This window comes from Cicer arietinum, chromosome 8, assembly GCF_000331145.2.
Source record: "Cicer arietinum cultivar CDC Frontier isolate Library 1 chromosome 8, Cicar.CDCFrontier_v2.0, whole genome shotgun sequence".
Classification (NCBI taxonomy): Eukaryota; Viridiplantae; Streptophyta; class Magnoliopsida; order Fabales; family Fabaceae; genus Cicer; species Cicer arietinum.
Genome location: NC_021167.2, coordinates 25,415,850 through 25,435,890, shown reverse-complemented (window position 1 = coordinate 25,435,890; position 20,041 = coordinate 25,415,850). Strand labels below are relative to the sequence as shown.

General features: G+C 30.2%; 2 protein-coding genes across 3 annotated transcripts; both read right to left on the bottom strand.

The window, feature by feature from the left end:
* Positions 1-200: 200 nt before the first annotated feature.
* LOC101496066 (extra-large guanine nucleotide-binding protein 3-like) lies at positions 201-8,744 on the bottom strand. Of its 2 annotated transcripts, none has more exons than XM_004513293.4 (8): positions 7,545-8,744; positions 7,267-7,404; positions 6,063-6,167; positions 5,760-5,945; positions 3,736-3,913; positions 2,785-3,026; positions 1,279-1,448; positions 201-1,190 (listed from the first exon to the last, which is right to left on the bottom strand). In XM_004513293.4, the coding sequence occupies exons 1-8, from the start codon at positions 8,574-8,576 to the stop codon at positions 614-616; spliced, it is 2,628 nt and encodes an 875-aa protein (XP_004513350.1). In that variant the 5' UTR covers positions 8,577-8,744; the 3' UTR covers positions 201-613. The 2 variants fall into 2 exon arrangements, with proteins under 2 accessions (XP_004513350.1, XP_004513349.1); XM_004513292.4 differs by having other exon boundaries at positions 2,785-3,029; positions 7,545-8,722.
* A 6,127-nt stretch (positions 8,745-14,871) lies between these two features.
* On the bottom strand, positions 14,872-18,072 carry LOC101495743 (uncharacterized). The gene is made up of 4 exons (XM_004513290.4): positions 17,692-18,072; positions 16,531-16,676; positions 15,839-15,957; positions 14,872-15,090 (listed from the first exon to the last, which is right to left on the bottom strand). The coding sequence occupies exons 1-4, from the start codon at positions 17,904-17,906 to the stop codon at positions 14,989-14,991; spliced, it is 582 nt and encodes a 193-aa protein (XP_004513347.1). The 5' UTR covers positions 17,907-18,072; the 3' UTR covers positions 14,872-14,988.
* Between the last annotated feature and the right edge of the window lie 1,969 nt (positions 18,073-20,041).

Sequence of the window (20,041 nt, the reverse complement as noted above, 5' to 3'; positions counted from 1 at the left end):
ATATTGCAATCAAGAAAAACAAATTGAGTCCCTAAAAATGGTAACATGCTATCAATTTGATTCATGACTGATTATTACAATCATTTTGGTCTCTATAAAATGACAGCCACATGAGGCTAAATACTAGAACTTCAATATAGCATTCATCGCAGACTAAAAAAATGTATAATAATTAGAGATATTTTGGTAAGAAAAACTGATAATACAATTCAAAATGTGGAATCTTATAAAAGGAGACGCAACAAATTTCTCAGATGGAACCTATACTTAGAGACAAAAGTAGTATTTTGTCTCAAATAATAATAGCAGGTTAATGCAAAAATAATTTTTTTTAACAATTTAAGCTGCTCACTTATCAATATAAGCTGTACAGACAACAAATCACCTCTGAATTTACAACCTCTCAACCAAATTAGATTATTTATCACAGGAAAAAAAAATCATGACGAACCTGATCAGGAAGATCCTATGAAAACAAAACAATATACTCCACATAGGTCAGCCAAATGACCCTTCAGTCCTTCATATATCCAATGCTCCAACAAATTCTTAAGAGCGGCGAGACACCTTGCTTGTCATTTAGTATCCTGTCTTTAGTCAAATGTTGGGGAATTCATTCCTGTCTGATGAAAGCAGAACTCATCTCTGTACTGTAAAATGACTCTTCTGGATTGATTTCATATAGTTCATCCTTCTCATCCTCCCATTTGATGATTTCCCTAATGTATTTGAATGCCTCATCAACTGATACACGATCCCGACCTCGAGTTTTCCCCACAAACAGCTTCTGGCCAGTTAAGGAAAAATAAAGCTCCTTGAATCTCACAGCTATATAGTAATATGCTTGGTGTGCTAATGCATGACTGTTGTGATGGGGCCTCACAGGACAGAAGTCCGAAAACCAGTCACAAGTTGACAGAGGAGCTTTGTTTATCTTGTCTTCAAAGGCGTCATACTTATTTAGCAGAAGCACAAAAGGGGTATCTTTAAAACAAGGATGCTTCACAAGGCTCTCGAAAAGATCTCGGCTTGCTAGCAATTTGTTCTGAAGATTACCGGTACTAGTAGGCCACATCTGGTCGTAGTCACTCAGGGCAACACAGAAAATGACTACCCTCACATCTTCAAACATTTCCAACCATTTACAGCCATCACGTAGTCCCTTCGAATTTATACGAATCAGTTGATATCTGAGACAAGGACAATGTTACGGAGTTGAGAACATTTTCAGAAACTTCCACAAAACAAGACAAAAGGAAATGGAAGAGAATGATTTACTTGGTTTGGGGAGGTGGGCAATTTAAGTTTTCGCTGTAAATCTCAGACATAGGACTCCTATCATCAAATGAAAATTCCATGAAGGCAAGACCATTGCTATGCGTGACTCCTTCAGCATATAATATATCCTTGTCGGAAGGTTCATACTCATTGCTTGATATTTCTATTGCCTGTGCATGATCACATATGTTTAGAATCACAATAACAGAACACATAATGGAAACCAATATATTTACAGAACATCCTTAAAATTATTGCTACAGACAAAAACAGATCAAAACAATAAAGGAAAGACAAGTATTTTAAATAAGTTGGAGAAATCCAAGCCTATTCAAACTATGAAGTAGGAACATTTTATAGCAGAAAAAGCACAACACAAAAATATATTTTTTATATTAAATGAGACAAATCGATAGACTAAACAGTAGGGAATGAGTTATATAGCTAAAGATCACGATTTTCAAATTTACAGAGTAATTTAAATTATTTTTTGAAGATTATGTTCTCAATATTCAATCCATAGAGGAGTTACCAAACTAGTAGTGGATATTTTATTTTATATTATTTGTATATTGTATGAGACAAATTCTAGATAGACCAAACAGAAGGGAACGTCTTATATTGCTTAAGATCACGATTTTCATATTTACAGAGTATTTCGGAATTGTTTTTTTGAAGATTATGTTCTCAATCTTCAATCCATGGAGAAGTTACCAAACTAGTAGTGAATATCTATCCAATTTTAGGTTTTCCAAGATGGTAATATTATGATATAATCTATATCCACAGTCTGGTTATGATAGGAACCTGAAAATTAAAGAAAGGATTAAAGCTTCATGAGAAACTAACTAGGTCACTAATTTCATACACAATAAAAGATAATATTATGAAACTTGAAACTTCCTTAATTAATTAAATGAGCTGCCACTTAAATTAATATAGTAAATGTTTAAATGAATGATACCAAACAAACCCAAATTACAGGTGATTGAAATTGAACATGCCAACGCCCAATCAATATTTATGTCCAGAAGAAGTTTGTTCATTTCTTCTGAAGAGCTAACATAGATTCAACCTATCAATCCCTTTAAGCTCATTCCTTTTAAATGATAATAAATGGCCACTTTTCAAGTCCTTACTTTTTAAGGAAAAATAGCATTTCCTCACCAATAACATTCATAGATTCAAGCTCCTTCTCGACATATGCCTTGTTTAACTACTCAGGTTATATATGTAGCCAGAGTGCACTGCAACTCTTGCATATATTTAAACATTTAAGCTATTCCCAACGCATCAAAATAAATGGGTAAAATACTAGCTCCAGCAAGCAATGAAGCCTGCCGCATTGAATTAACTCCAATATGAAAAGGCAAAATGTTGTTTTAGTAGTAATATTCATAATATTAATAGCTCATATCCACAAGTGCAAGGAAATATACAAGACAAAACCACACCAAATACTTCTCAAGAAGACAAAATAGTAAAAGTGAGATGGTAGCAACATACCCGATCTAAGAAATATTTAGCAACATCAGGAAGATTATGCAATTCCTCTCTTCTCTTATATGTTTCCTGAACAGCAGGATCTCTCCATATCTCATCCACCATAGGAGCATACTCACGTGTAGCAGCAGGGAAGAAAGCCTCTAAATCCCCCGTAGCCATAATATCCAGCAACCAGTCAGAAAAATGCTTGAACCTTTGATTGATCGAGTAAATGCTAATTTTGTTTTCATCAGCTGCTGTTTCTGCTAAATATATTGCACAATGAATTAGATTTACTCAATGAACTCAAACTTTACTGAAGACATTTAGAACTCCTACTAAGACAGCAATAACCATTAAAAAGGACATCATCCCAACAGTTATTTTGGATTGTCTTTATTATAACAAATACAAAAGAAGTGAACTAAAGTTAAATTTAATGTAGTTTAACATCTTATAACAAATAGTGAATTTATTGTATGTTAGAACAACATTGCGGACATGTAGTACATCACTGCACAATCACAGAAGTTTGTTATCCAAAAATGGCTGCTTCTACGGGACAATTGATTTGAAGTTCTTCATTAAATGTTCCAATTAGATAATAATTTGAGACGACGAGCATGAAAAAATATCAACAGACAAATTGAGACAGAGAATAAGAAATATACAGGGCAAATGCATAACCTAAGAGTACTAAAGTTTTGATTTAAATCGTCTGTAACACATAATGACCCAAGAAACATACAGAACAAATGTGGACAGTTTCAGAATTTGTCAATTCTCTCACAAGAAAACCAATGCTTAGTAACTTGAGATTTGAGACTAAACAAATGCAATCAAATAGAGCCATCAACTTAAAGAGAAATACTGAGCCATCAAAAAAATAGCAGTGAGCCAGTGAAACTTAAACTAAAAGAGAAACGGCACCATCACAGAGAATGAAGAAAGGAAAGGAAAGTGAAGTCATACCATGTCCAGTTTCTTCACCTTCTAGCGAAGTAGAATCTTTCTCTTCCAGAGCTTCCTCTTCAAACTGCTCTCTTCCTTCAAGCAGAATGCTGAGATACTTGTACATACTGCTCTGAATCATGAGTTTGATGTTTTGCAGCTCTTCTGCAGAAAACTTGTTCCCATATAAAAACTTGGCCTGTTCCAAGGATATGGATGGTAAAATAAACACCATGAAAACAATCGATACCAACCTTAGGATAAACACCAAGTATATAGATTTTGTTGTTTAGTAACAAAAAGATCTTGCAAGATGTTAAAGGGAAATTGGCATAAGAAATCATGTAAACTCGATTCATGCAGTTTTCACATAAAAGAAACTCCAGGCACATGTACTGAAGAACCCACAATTTTAGAACAATAAATCTGTATATTATTGATGGTAAATATTGGGCACAAAGGCTCTACAAATGGAAAAGATAAACCAGAGTCAAAGACTCCTCTACCAGAGAGAAACTCTCCTAACAAACTTCTCAATGATCCCCACTCTCCTCCTCCCCCCCTTTACCACTAATAGCCTTTCCCCCTAACAGAGTTCTATCATGTACACAGTAAACAACCATACAAAATAGGCACAACAAAAAAGAAGTACCTAAAAAAATCCGGAGGAGCGTAAATGTACAGGTCTCTGATTGTTGTTTCCGAACTCCATATCTTTAAGCAAAGGATGCTTCTCTGCTGCCACAGGCTGCGGTTTTGATGGCATCGAATTGCTACTGGCTGGGTTGTGGCTGGGGGGGGTTGGGGGGGGGGGGGGGGGGGGGGGGGGCATCTGCATCATCATCCATGAGTTGAAAGCAAAGCACACACATTATGCATATATGCATAAGCAAATACATAATTATACAACATATACTTATGCAAGTGTAATTTACATGTATAACTTAAACATTGTTAAAAGCATTTATTACTCGCATGACACAATCTATATAAACAACAACAATCAAGTTTTATCTCACTACACAATGTATAAAAACATATCTGTTAAATTTATATGGTTCGTCTTTTGGAAGAGGAAAATGAATGTTAAATAATAAAATTATATTTGAAAATGATAGCTCGATGTGAATGATATATTGGATATGATTTTTTTTCTTGAATGGAAAATGTTAGCTGTTATTTTGTTAGAAGGGATGGGGGAGATTTGAACTCATGACCTCCTTATCACTCCAATCCAGTGTTGTCAATCGTAGATTGCAGAAAACAGCGATTCATTCAAATTTCTGCTACGCTTCAGTGCTATTGACCCACTATAGCCACTTTTTGATAACACTTTGTACTAAATAGCGTATCTATGAACAATTGCGATTTGTTCAAATTCTGTGCGCTTTCCACTGTTCCAACCCCTATGTTCTCCCCCCAAACAACCAAGCTACCTTATCAACCAATATATTGATGCTATTAAAAAGGACAAAAAACTAATCTTTACTGCTAGAATCCTAATCCTAATCAAACAAGGAAACAAATCATGATATATAAGGAGATTTAGAAACCAATCCAAAAGTTGTGTTAGGTAACAAAATGGACCACAACAACTTGTTTTATTCTGTTGTATTTAATTCCACCCTTTAAGGTCGAATCAATATGTAACACTCTTTCAACCTTTTTCTTTTGTTATGCTTTTAATATAGACCAAACATCTGTCACATTCTAGCCTATCTACCAAATCATACCTAATAAATAACCTAAGTTACCATGAATTATTCTAAAATACAAACAAGATTCTATACATATTTTTCATATATCCTAACGATATCTAAAATCATTGGAAAGTAGTCTATTGTATTACTTGAACTATAATCAGTAGCAGTCCACCAGCATCCACTCCTCTATAAACTAAGCAAAAAATCTATAACTCTTCATTAAGCCCTTTATTCGACAGAAAAAGGAAAGCCGGAGTTATTGATGCAAACCAACCACATTAAATGCATAAATACAGGCAACAATGAGAAAGGGAGGGTAAGATGAAGGAGCAAAAGACGTGCCTGTTTAAAGAGAGTAGCTGTTCCAGATCCTTCCATGCCAAACAACAAAAGTTTCTGAACTCTACCATGCTCCAAATACTCAGGCACTGACCTTGTTGAATAGTTAGTTAGATTATCTTTGACCCCGGGATGATTAGTAGATGGTACGGGCAAAGAGAATAATGAACAGATGAAACGAGTGGACGCCTGCTTACCATAAACCAAACCAATATTGTATAAAAAATAAAAACCAAATCAAGACATGTGCTTTCAAGCTCAAAATACACAACAGATATATACTACTATTATCAGATAAGAGAGAACCTTTCCCCATATGTTCCCCTTAATATTATTTTGGCCTTCTTCCTCATAAGATCCATCATCATAAACCCAGAAATGGGTATCTCGTGGGCATTGAACGTTTGCTAGCTGAAAAGATAAACAGGCAAGTTACACATCATTCGACGATGACAAGAGCAATGAGTTACAAACAGGTAAACAAGATGCAATTTGCAGACTTCCAATGCAGCTACATACAAAAGATCGAAACTGAAACATCTGAGCTTAATGGCATATAATCAAATTGAAATCATATATACAGGATTGAGGAAAACAATATTCAATATTTCTTTCACTAACAATGTCCAACTGCATTTAAAGATTATTGCTATCTTTCTTTCAAGACAAGCTTCACAAGATCTTACATTGCTTTTATCAAGCAATGTTCTTCAAAAGCTATAAAAACATGCAGAAGAGGAAACAGGTATTAAAGAAATAATAGACAGAAAAAGGAAGTTTACCAAGTCAAAGTAGACACTTTAGATGCAAATTGTACAAAAAAATATAACAATGAAAAATCACTATCATAAAAAATTAAAAACCATGAATGAGTTCATTAGACACCAGACCTAAGAGATACCTAAGCTATATTTCTGAAAGATACATGATCATCCACATGTACAATTGTAATCAAAGTACCATGCAATCTTAAAGGGAACTGTTGTGGGAAAAAAATTAATGGTTTTCACTTGTCAACAAATTTATAAACATGATTTTTCGCTGACAATAGTTACCCTGCACATATAGTAACTCATTAACTGCCTTTTGCTTAAACATTGGTAGTCTTTCACAAGAATTTAATTACAAAAAATCCTGTCCAAAACCTAAATTCTTAGCAACAGAAAATGGCCACAATCAAATAATATTGTGGGCAAAACTCCTTCCCAGGTCTTAAGTAAGATAAAGAACCCCAAGAGGATTTTCGCTTAGATAGTATGACAAAGGTCTATATTCATTTGTGTTTCTCAGACAACTAGTTGCCTACAAAATTGCAAAACTCTACGATGAATACACCATAGGTTATTCACACATAAATCACTTGTGGAAGCCCAGGCATAGAAAACACTAGGACAACAACATTGAAGAAGTCAGTATCTAGCTTTCTAGTACACCTATATTAATCTACACGTTTTAACATTCCACTCTAGATTGAATCCAAACAAAAACACAAGTAGAAACAAGATTTTACCTTCAACATTCTAAGTTCAATCTTTGTTATTTCACGGCCATTCATGTAGACTCTAGTATTCCCATTGCTTGCTTCCGGTTGAAGCTTCCCTCCAATATTAAGCTTTGAAGTTATTATCTTATCAGGCTTCTCTCCCTCCTGAAAAATCCACAACTTCCAAATTAAGCAAACAAACAAAAACAATCCAAAAATAGCAATTTCCATAAACATTCAATAACATTTCTAAACACTAAAATTAGAAAATTTAATGTTTTTTTTTTCAGTTTTCACATTTTCACCTTGCCCCAGAGTCCAGAATCCTTATCATACCAATACCTCCCAGGCTTCAACTTTTGAGGAGGAATAGGACAACCCAAAATCTCAGCCAACTCTTCCTGTCTCAACTGTCTGCCATTAACAACGAGCTGCTCCGGCCGAAGCTGATTCGCGGCACACTCTTTTTCAGCTTTCATAATCTGATTAATCTCCAAAGGACTACAAACTTTACTCAACATTCTTGAACTCTTCCCTAAACTAGCTCTTTTACTCTCATCTATTGGTTGTCCAATACAACTCACACATTTTCTTCCTTCAGGCATTGAACCCATAGCCTTCAAAACACAGTTACAACAATACCTTGCATCACAAACTAAACAAGCTTCTTTCTCTTTCAACCTGTTCTTATTCCCACACCTAATACAAACACCTCGTTTCACCTGCGAGAAGAATCTCCGCACAGGGGAAACAGGTGAACCAACCGGCTCGGTTGCAACTGACCGCGGTGATAGATAACTATCGCCGCCGTCGGTATCGGAATCCCTAGGTGTGTTAAAAGTGACTGTCGTCGGTCGCTTGTTTTCAGTGGCCGGAGACAGGACCTGAGCGGAATTTTGAACCGGTGGCGAAGAAACGGAGCTACCGTCATCAACGGCGGCTACTTCACCGGAGAAATCAGCTTGCGAATCGAACTGAGATTGAGTCCGTGAAACGGAAGATGACCTTTGACTCTCGACCGGACTTCGTTGTTCGCGGTTGAAACCGCCGTTACGAACTCCAGTGAACCGAGAGAAACGTGGATAAACCGGCATGGCGACGGGAATCGAAGAATTGGAGTGATCGGAGACTATTGAAGCAGTGCGAATCGGAGCTGCGGTGGAGCCGATTTCAAGCGGATCGACTCTAGGAACGTCGTAGGGAACCGGCGGACCTTCGTATTCGACGGCGATGGAGTAGTCGAGGTGATCTTCATCTGGTAACGGTGCTCCGGCGGGAAGCATGCGGCGGAGGATATGCTCCCAGGTTTTGTCTTCTTCGGTTGATTCTGAAGCCATATGAAGGAGGTTAGGGATAAAGAGAAAGTGTTGGAGAAAGTGCGAGAAAAAGTGTGAGAAAATTGAAGGAATGAATGGAAAGGGTTGATTTTCAGTGAGAAAAGAGGAAAGAGTTTGCAACAGTGTTGAGTTGTCAGCTGCTACGGTTAGCAGAAAGGAAGAAAGTAAACGGAATATTTTCACAGATTACTTTTTCCGTTACGTTTCACGTTGTCCTTTTTTCTCATTGCAATTTCTATAAATAAATAAATATGGTATTTTAAAATATATGTATCAAAACATCGTATCATTATATAGAAAAAAAAATTAGTAAATTAATCAAATAAAGAAGAAAAATTTATAAATGAAACTGTTTAAATGAAGAGTAAAATTAAAAGATATATTATGTATTTATTTTTTTGACAAAAAAAAATATATTTTGTAATAAAGATATATTTATAGTAGTTCATTTATAATAATATCTTAATTACATATTATAATACCAATAAAAATATGAAAATTAGTTAATAATTGAATCAACCAGATAAGAGTTAAGGTCATTTATGTATTTGTCTTGTAAGAAACTTTAACTATATAGAGAAAATAGAGTCTTTTGAAAGAGATGAATAAAAATGTTTGTTGCTCATTACACTTATGCATAATTTCGAAAATAATGTCAGCAATTGAATTTAATTTTGCTAAAGTTGCATGAACAATATATCAAACATCACACATTTGCCAACAATTGACACTATTTGTGCATAGGAAAAAGAGATGCATCGTGTTCTCTTCACCCCCATTACACAATACACCAATGACTATTTGTGCAAATTATATTTATATAATATAATATGTATTTTATTTATACATAGTATATATTATTAAATTATGTTTTGTACATGTATATTTTTTTACCAAATAGACAAAATATTTTAGGTTTTGATGTATTTTTAATTTGTATATTTTACCATATTTATAAATAAATAAAAATTTATTTTAAAATTACATTTTTTGAGTTGTCAATTATTATTTTTTTGTTGCAATTTTAGTAATAATTCATCATTTTTAACAAATTTATAATTGAGACAATAGATCAATATTTTTGGAGCCAAAAATCACTATTTTAGAGGTAAAACATCCAAATCTAGACTAAAACTACAACAAATATGAAAATTAAGAGGTCAAAATGTTTGTTTTTAAATTTGAATATTATTTTTTATAAATGTGATAAAATAGAGAATAAAAATACAAGTAACTTTTTTTGTTTTTGTTTTTTAGTTATAAAAACCATGTGAAATGAATTTTTGTTTCTGTTGACACAATGTGAATGAACTTGGTCAATACTACTGTGGAAGTTTCTAGAATCATTCTCATTCTTCTTCTCTTAAATTTTATTTTTTGGGTCAACTCTAAAACCTTATAACTCTTAAACGCATAATGAAACAAAAACCCGGACCATAAGAAACTATGGAGAAAGAGTCATCATTATGTTACAAGTGGGCCCCAACACAAATGTGGACCTCAATTTTATCAGATAAATTAAAAAAGTAGGCGATAATAATTTTATTATAAAAATTTATTGTGTTTTTTTATCTCTGTAATATAAATGAAATTTTAAGATATACATGATTACAAATTTTAAAAAAAATTATACAGCACATTTTACATATGATTAAAGTATATTTATTTAGGAACGTTAAATTTTTTGAAGTTATAGCCAATTTTTTAAGAACGTTAAAAATCATTACAATTTTTTTAAAACAGTCATAATTATTTGCTTGTTCCTAAATAATAAATTACTACTTGAAATGTACTCAACTAAATTATCTGCTAATTGAGTTAATTTAAACATAAAAAATTGTTATAATTGGTAATTTAAATTTATTATTTTTATTATATTTAATGTTATTCTTTTTGAATTATTTTTTGATTAATTTATATCTGTAAAATTTAATCTTCATTTGAACAAATTTTATGAATTATAAAATCTATATTAAGATTATTTAGGACCGATTTCAAACAAAATATTTTTCATGTGAGAGTCTTTCAACTATTCTGCTTTCATTATTGTACTGTTTCATTATTTTTGTTAGCACCTATTAAAAAATTTCATATTTGAAATAGAAAACATAAATAATAATAATTACTGCAATAAAATTATTTCGAGTTAAATGTAGTTAGTACTATTTTTCTATAATTGTTCAACAAAAAGTAAATAATAAATGACAAAAAAATTGAATCATTGAAATCAGAAAAAAAAATTAATTAATACAACAATCACAGAATAAGTATTTTGTTATTTTAATATATTGTCAATAATCAGTACTACTTTATTTGAGGCCAATAAATTTACTTGCTTATTTGTTCTATAAATTTTTATAATTTTGCTCGAAATATACCCATCATAATTTGAATGGCTCCCAGGCTCCACTCTATTTTTTTCCCAATTAAAGAAAAATAGAAAATAAAAAGTGTTTATTTGAATTGTATGATTTTAAAATCTTGATATATAAAAGACATGTCTATGGTCAAGCTTTCATTTTCAGTAGAAAAAGTCTATATTGATTCCAAGGAAAGTATTTTATAACTTTTTTTTTTGTTTTAATTTTCAGTGGTCATTAAACATTGATGACAATTTTTTCAACAACATTTTTTAGAGTGAACGTATTAACACATAAATGACAATAATTCAACACCTACAAGAGATTAATGATTTAATAAAAATCAACTCCATCATTCTATAATAGGTATTTTGGTTGAGCTCAATGATTCAACACTTATAAGAGATTAATGGTTTGTGTTCTATAAATATGATTACAAAAGAGTTTTTTATGGAAATAATTAATATTGCACACACGGTTCAATTGAGACAATGGCACATTAAATAGGATAGAACAAGACATATTGCAGCAAGATATCTAATCATTCGTAATTTTCTAACAAGTTGTTATACGAACATCAACAAAATTATTTATGTGATAATATCCAATACATCGTTACAAATTCATCATCAAGTAAAGTTTTATAATAGCTACAACAACAAATGATTGATCTTCTTCGCTTCAAAGATAATTGTCTACATAAGGAGAAGAAATAAATATATTGTACAATTTTTTTCCTTCACCGTAGTTTTGTCTCATTAAATTTTCTTAGTAAGATTTTTAATGAGATAGTTCCCAAAACAAATATGTTGTATTATTCTTACTTCACTAGAGTTTTTTTTCACTTAGTTTTCTTTTTTCTACTAAAGTTTTAATGAGACATATCTTCGATGGACATTCAAGTGGGAGTGTATGAATATTTAGCTACAAGATTCATTAGTGAATGTCCATTTATTTGTGCCCTATAAATATAGCTCACATTGTAATAGAAAATATACAATAAGAGAATAATATTATTCATTCTCTCATTCATATCCACTCTTCTACATTATGCCCTTGTTTTAGTTAGTTTACAATAATTTAGAATTAAGGATAATAATAAAGGCATGTGTGAGATTAAAAGTTCGAGTATAAGTTTAAGCTTGATGGACGAGTCTAGATACCGATTCTACTAATGAAAAACAACTTACTAGAATTTTTGTTTAATTGTTGTTTTGATCCTCTTATTTTTATCAATTCATTAAATTGGTCCTCCTATTTTAAAAGCTGACAGTCTTAGTCCTCCTATATACTTTTTTAACTAAAAACGTAGTGATTGAATATATTTTAAACGACCTGGTAAGCAATCTTGTGGTATTGAACCATCTATATGCATTAATTATTTATATGGTATTTATCAAATTACAAAAATAAATAATTTCATACGTTGAAACTGGAAATTTAAAAGGTTTTTATTACAATTTCATGAGTATTAATCATTCAACATAATTGTATTGTATGTCGCGTCGGTTAAAATATATCACATCAGAATTTTTCAATTAAAAAATCTAAAAGAAGGACCAAAATTATTTGATTTTAAAATAGGGAGACCAATTTCACGAATTGGGTGAAAATAAGATGACTAAAACTGCAATTAATCATAAAATCGTTTACTTTGAGAAAACATTTTATATTTTCATTTCATAAAATATGTGTTCATTTTAGCTTGATGAGAAACTTTTAAAGTAAACTATTATAATAGTGATAAGATGAAATATTAGTTAGCGAATATATATTTCCATAAATAATAAAAAACATTTTTGTTGACATTTTCATTATTTCTAAAATCGTAGACAAGTATTCGCTTCAAAAGTATCTTATCTCTCTATTAACTAGTAAAATCATCACAAATTTTAAATAAATAAAAAAAATATATATATATATATATATATATATATATATATTATTTTCAAAAAGTAAACTGTCTATTTCAACCTCTAACATTTTTCCTAGAGTGCAATATAACATTTTTCCTTGAAATTTTTTATTTATTTAAATTGCAGGAAGAAAAAATTATTATTAATAACGATAACACTAATGATCATTTTACAATTATCAATATATCATTTGAAATTACAATGCCGAACTATTATCACTGATGTAACATGCTAGAGACATCTTGAGATTACACACCCTCGTTATTTAAAGTTATGCCATATAAGATTATGTTTGCTACATCAAAAACATAATTGAAATTATAGTAAGTGAATGAGTGATATTCACCCTTCAATGCTATCATCAATGAAAGCTACAACAATAAGGAAGCAGTGATGAACTTCACTATGCACACAAATGAAAAAATAATAAAGCTAAAAAAAGAGAAATGTTGATAGTTCCATGCTACCAATTATAGAAAATCAAATACATTATAAATATATCATATCATTCAATGCTCTACCTTAACCCTCCACAATGCAAAAAACTCAAATAGTAAAATCAAGATAGTGTAATGTTATCTAGCTTTGAAAACTACCTGGCCTTTTTCATCAAAGTTAATTTATTCATATGTAACTATAGTCCTAATGTAAATATGATCCAAAATGTTCTTCAAACAAAAGAAATTCCTTTGATAACCTAAAATTATGAATACTAATTAAATTTTGAAATTGTTAACAGATAAAATCAATTAGGATTTATAATTTGTGGATTTTGTCTATTTTAGAATTTGTCAAAACCAAATTCGTAATTAATTCCGAAAACATTAAATCACAATCAAGGATAGTCGAAATGTAATTTGATTATTAGAGTTAAAATTAGAAATTTTAAATAAATCATGTAATTAAGATTAGAACAATAAAAATCAAATGTGAAAATATCAACCTATGACAACAAAAATTCACGTATCTTCACCAAAAAATGATCGGAATCACAACAACTCTCCGATAATATTTAAAACGTAGACCAATATTTAAAAAATATCTAAAATTCCATTGATCAGATATGTCGTGTGATAGACATAAACATTAATAGTCATTTGTATTATCATTTTGTTCAATATAATATTTTAACTAATAGTTGATTTTGACTTGTCCGTGAATGCTTTTTAACGGAATTCTATTTAAACAAAGTGCAACAGTGCACGTTTTAAAACTTAAAGAATATATTATACATGTGAAAGAAAAAGTTAGAAGACTTTAAAAAAAAAAATAATTAAAAGACTTTGTGGTACAACCAAAAATCACTACACTTTTGTGGTAGGCAACACAATCACTGCTCCTTAAAGAAAAATGTTCAAGGAGAGCGCTAGCAAAATAAAACAAAACACATAAAACAACAAAACCTCAAATCAAATTCAAAACTAAATTATAATATATCAATAATAATAAAAAAAATCTCAAAAATATTAATAGAAAAAAAATTTTAAAAATATACATAGTTAATTGATTGAGTTCTTGGAAATTAAAATGTTGATATCAGTAGGACCAAAATTTAAATAAATTTAGTTAAAATATAAGTTAGATTACTCAAATACTAGCAAAACCTTGAAATTAATCTCCAAATCAATAAGATATCCTAGAAACTAAACTCCAACTCAATATGGTCAATGAATTTTTATCACTTACTAAAAATTTTAATCCATGCTAGGTATTGGCCCGTTTATTATAGATTTTGAAAGAAAAAAAAACAGAATTTTATCATTATATTTCTAAAAAAGTTTTTTATGATAATTTATTTAAAATAACTTCCCAATTTAATCATTTTTTAAAATTTCATTATCCAAAAAAATAATTATATCAAATAGATAAAATACTTAAAATGACTTTTTATGATAAACTATTTAAATCAATTTATCATTTGAAGCTTTAATTTTAAATTCATTTTGAAAAATTTATAACAAAAAAATGAAATAGTATTAAAATCATTTTTAAAAAAAAAGCTGTAACAGACTCACTAAGTTTTGTAGTTTAAGCCTTCTAAATTTCAATGCACAACAATATTACATCAATTTGTACTTACATCAATCTTATACAAAATGTTAAACAAAAATTTCATAGGAAAAAAATGTAATTATTTTAGTAGAAGGAGATGCTATAAAGAAGTTTCCTCCTATGTTGTTTTTCAAAACCAACAATAATATCATCAATTGACTCCTCCCATGATTCAACAGCTTCAATCTATGCACAAAAAATATGAAAACATTATAAAAGGAGTCATCTCCAAATAATCATAGAAAACAACTAGGCAAATAATATTTTTACATAAAAAATATTATTTATCTTTCTAAACAACAACAATGTTTGACCTTTAGTAAATTTTTGTCCGTGAATAAATGGTCTTATTTTGGTCTTTTTTAGAAACGTAATTTGTCATTATATCTTTACTTTGGAAATGTGGTGCAATTTTGGTCCTAATAAAATGTAATCCAGTATTGTCAATTGCAAATCGTGGAAGATAGTGGTTCGTTCAAATTATGCTACGTTATAGTGCTATAGTGTCACAATAACTCCTATTTGACAACACTTTGTACCGCGGAGCAATAACAATTTGTTCAATTTCTGCTATGCTATTGCACTATAGCAGCTATTTGAGATCACCGATGTAAACCATAATTTTTCATTCATGGAATACTAGCAAAATGGCATCGAAGTTCCAAAATAAGATCAAAATAGCACCAAAGTAAAGACATAATGACAAATTACATGTCAAAATAAAGCTATCTTTTCATGATTTTGGACGAAAAGTCACTAAAGGTCCAATAATGTTGGTCATTTTGAAAGATAATTGTCCTTTTTATCTTACAGAAAAATAAAGTACCTGTTTGAAACTTCAAATTAAGTTAAAGGATTCTTAGTGCAGTTTTTTCCAAACAAGTATTGTATATAAATGAATGCAAAGGAAATATGTGATGCATGAGAGACAAACCTCTTGACAAAGATCTAAAGTAAGCCTTGCGCCTATAGCGGCTTCCTCGTGGTTATCCTTCACCTCCAAGTTGACTACCAACACCGTTTTCAATAAAACGTGATCTCTATTATGGAGATCTACACATTGTAAAATTAAATTGCGGTCAAACAACATACGATAAAGAGCCGTTGTGTTGGACTCAACACCATCTTCATTCCACACGAATATTCACATAGAGATAGACATAAACTAAGTCGAAAGCTTCACAAATTATTAAAATTTCAATAATATAGAAGTTGTGGACAAAGATAAAAATATAGTTAAATTGTAGAAAGTATGAAACATCGATTATTCAAATTACACAACTCTTATTCTTGAGTAACTTATGTGTTTTGCCACTAATTTTTATGTCTAGAAAAAATATACTTTCAACAAATAATATAAAAAGAAAAATCAGCAAGAGCATAACCTATGTATCTTCCAGTTCTGTCTTTCATGCGATCAAAAAAGCAAAAAATAAAAGGTATTTGCAGCCCTGCTGTTCATGTGATCTAACGGAGAGAAAATGAAAAGACATTTGCAATGATAGGCATCTCAACTTTAAATCAAATCATGCTACTCAAAGAGTTTTCTCTACAATGTAAGGTGAAATCGAATAAAACAACTTGCATTAGATCAAAATGAGTAAAAAAAGCCAAAAAGAGTACCACCTTCAATAACCATATCAAAAACTTTTTCTTCAAATGTGATTACCACATCAAATGTGCCATCAGCCGCATTTTCTTGCCATCTTTGAGGCGCCAATTTCACACCTGAATTTCTTTTAAGCATCGGCAGGATTCCATTTCGCTTGTAGCTCCACTCTTGTTAAGGTTCCAATCCATCTCACCATACAAAACACGAATTCAAAATCGCGTAGCCAACACAATCCTAATCTAGCCCTCTCCTTAATTACAAAATCCCCATTATTTGTCCCTCAAGGATTAACCGAATAGTTTGGGTTGAGACACCGAAGGACTATTAAGAAGGGGTTCCAGGGGCTGATCCCTGCTACTAGCATTTCCTCCTCCCATCTAACAACTTAACTACTAACATTTGCTCATAAAACAAAATTCCCTATCATTTCTTAGTGCCATGAGAAATTATCAGCCAACTAAACTGAAAGCATATCAAAGGAACAACAAACAAGCACAAAGCTGAAAATTTGAATTGTTTTGCATACAATCATACAACAAACAAGCACAAACCAATTAATCAATGAACTTCACTAGAGGTCAAATCAATCGAGAATACTAAAGTTCGAACTATAAATAAAACAACTTTTAGACAGACTTTACTTACCAACAGCCCGAATCCTGAATTATCAGGGCCCCAATCTCCCAAAACCCCAGAGGATTAAAACTAAAAAAATGAAACAAACAAGCATGAACCAAGTGATCAATGAACTTCACTACAGATCGAATCAGTCGAGAGTACTCGAGTTCTAACCATGACTAGAACAATTTTTAGACAGACTTTACTTACTTCCGGCCGAATCCCGGATTACCAATGCCCCAATCTCTCCCCAAAGGGCTAAAACCAAAACAAAACATAAAACAAACAAGCATCAAACGCATTATACACTCAATCCTAATCCATTTCCTCAATCTTAATAAAAAAAAAATACACAATTCTATTCATGCTTCCTCTAATTCATGCATAAGAGAACCCTAAAACTCTACTAAAACTAAATTAACGAAGCAAACAAAAAATTGAACTTTTTTCAATTGAACCAACCCCACAACTTCAAAATTTAATTTTCAGCCAAAAAACTCAAAAGGGTAACCAAAAAATCTATTAAAAAAAAAGAAGTTTAAATAAGAAAAGGATACAGTTCAGGGTCTTTTCTGCGAAGCTCATCAAGCATATGCTTATAAGGAGTTCCAAATTCGTAGACATTTGGTTCTCTGAGGGAAGGACCAGGAAGCTTAACGTGCGCACCAGTTCCATAAGAAGACACATCAAAACCTTGTCTCTTGAATAGTGAGTGTGCTTCCATGCTTCTGTTCTGGTTTGAAGAACAAACCATGGCGTAACGAAACTTCATAGTTAAAAAAAAAAAACGGTTTTGTAAAATTGGAATTGAAATTGGGTCGATATTTGATCTGAGAGGAAGTGAAGAAACAAAACGGGATTGAAATTAAACTCAGAAGCAATAGAGTAAACTAGGGTATGAGATTGCCAAGAAGTTAATTTAGGAGAATACGATTTAGTAATTTGCTTTTCTTTTCTATAAAATTTAAAAAGATTAAACTAATTTTATTTTTTAAAGTAAATCAAATGAAAAAAAAGCCAAATGAGCTTAAAATATTTGGAATTAATTTTCTATGAGGTATTTTATTACTAACTAACTCTCACAAAATTATAATTTATTTATTTAAGATTAATATTTTATTTTCGCATTTACACTAAACATTTTAGTCTTTGTACATATTTATAAATTTGTGTAATTTTTTATAAAATCTAAGTAAAAAACATAAAGAATTAATGAAAAAAAAAGTAAAATTGCATGACGATGAGAAAATAAAATCAATGATTTTATTATGGGTTACACCAATGGTGCACTAATCTCTCTCTATATATAGAGAGAATTATAATAACCTCTTAAATGTCACACACCTCCCTTCTACTTATACTAATCTCTCTCTATATATTGAGTAATCTTATACTAGTTATTACAATTGTTTGTACTAAAAAAAAAACACTAATATAATCAACAATTAAATTAAGAGGTATCAGATTACATTAATATTATACTATTTAATAATATTTTAATAAGTATTAATTTTTATAACATTTATTGTTAGATTAAAAGTTTGTACATCACATATAATATATAAAATTTTGCACTAATTTAAAATTATTTAATGAATTATTGAGTTTCATTAAAATTAATAATATTTAATAAAAATATGTGTGAGACATTAATTTTAATTTATTTCAAAAATATATTATATGATCATCAACTGCATTATTGAACATACAACCTTAAATTAAATAGTTGTTTGTTTAGTACTAGGCATTTCAAAATTATGCATGTCTTGTTTTAAAATAGACTCAGGAAGAAATATAGAATATATAGACTAAGGTCAAAACATAATTTTTTTTTTTCTCTCTCTCTCTCTCGTGTATTTGAAATCTATATCGAGACAACAAAAGTTATTTTCAGTCTCTTCATCATCACTTTGTGAATCAAAGTTTTTCATCACTATTATTGTGTATGATTTTTTTTTTTATTTCTTCTATTATTTTTCATCACGCAAATATGTTTATTAAAATATAATTTAGACCTTTAATCTCGGTGGAGTTGTTGGGTGTAATATTAAAATTAATATATAAATGACATATAAATTTTTATAACGCCATAAATTCATCACTAACTCAAACTTTCAATTTAGTTATAGGATAAAAGTATACAAAATGACTATAAAATTTCATATTTATAATTGACAAAATTATACTTCAAAATAAAAAAGACATAAGTTATTAAAGTTGTTAAAGGTTAAAATTGTCCAAAAAAAAGTTAATTCATTTAAAAGTTCAATTTCAATAATATCGTCTCTATAAATATGAGAAGAGTTAATGTTAGTCTTGAAATTTTTCAGAGAAGAGAGAAAAAATAGATTTTTCGAATTGAACTTAAAAAATTAGATTTTTTAAAATTAGAGAAAAAACTATTGTATTTGTCGAATTCACTCGAATTTATTATAATGTTCGTAAATTCATTTATGTTAATTTAATCTTAAAAATAAATTTATTAATTTTTAAATCTATCAACGAATTAATACGTTTTTACATTTGAATATGTAAATTTATACGAATATATATTTAAAAATGTGATATTTATGATTTGTATAACTAAAACAAAGGGCCAAAATTGGTTGGAATTAAGAGTATATTCTAGAACTTGAAAATTTGGAGAAAATGAAAAATGAGTTAAGGATTGAACAAAGAGACATATAGATTTTTCAATTGAGATTTTTAATTTTAAAATCTATTTTAATCTAATGACTCTCATGTATTCCTTTTATTCGTCATATAAAAAAACCATTCTCACTATATATATCTCCAATTTATATACACCAATAGTTATCAAATGAAGTATTACAATAATAACCATGACTTTTTTTAAAAAAAAAAGAACAATCACAATCATGACTACCATGTTTGATATATAATATC

Bases quoted from the DNA above. Each gene is read 5' to 3' on its own strand.
- LOC101496066 (XM_004513292.4), bottom strand. From the start codon at position 8,576: ATGGCTTCAGAATCAACCGAAGAAGACAAAACCTGGGAGCATATCCTC. The intron at 1,449-2,784 runs GTATGTTGCTAC...GATCATGCACAG, and splicing joins CTAAATATTTCTTAGATCGG to GCAATAGAAATATCAAGCAA. The intron at 1,191-1,278 runs GTAAATCATTCT...TCCTTGTCTCAG, and splicing joins TGCCCACCTCCCCAAACCAA to ATATCAACTGATTCGTATAA.
- LOC101495743 (XM_004513290.4), bottom strand. From the start codon at position 17,906: ATGAAGTTTCGTTACGCCATGGTTTGTTCTTCAAACCAGAACAGAAGC. The intron at 15,958-16,530 runs GTGGTACTCTTT...TACAATGTGTAG, and splicing joins TTTTGATATGGTTATTGAAG to ATCTCCATAATAGAGATCAC. The intron at 15,091-15,838 runs GTTTGTCTCTCA...TTTTGTGCATAG, and splicing joins CTTTAGATCTTTGTCAAGAG to ATTGAAGCTGTTGAATCATG.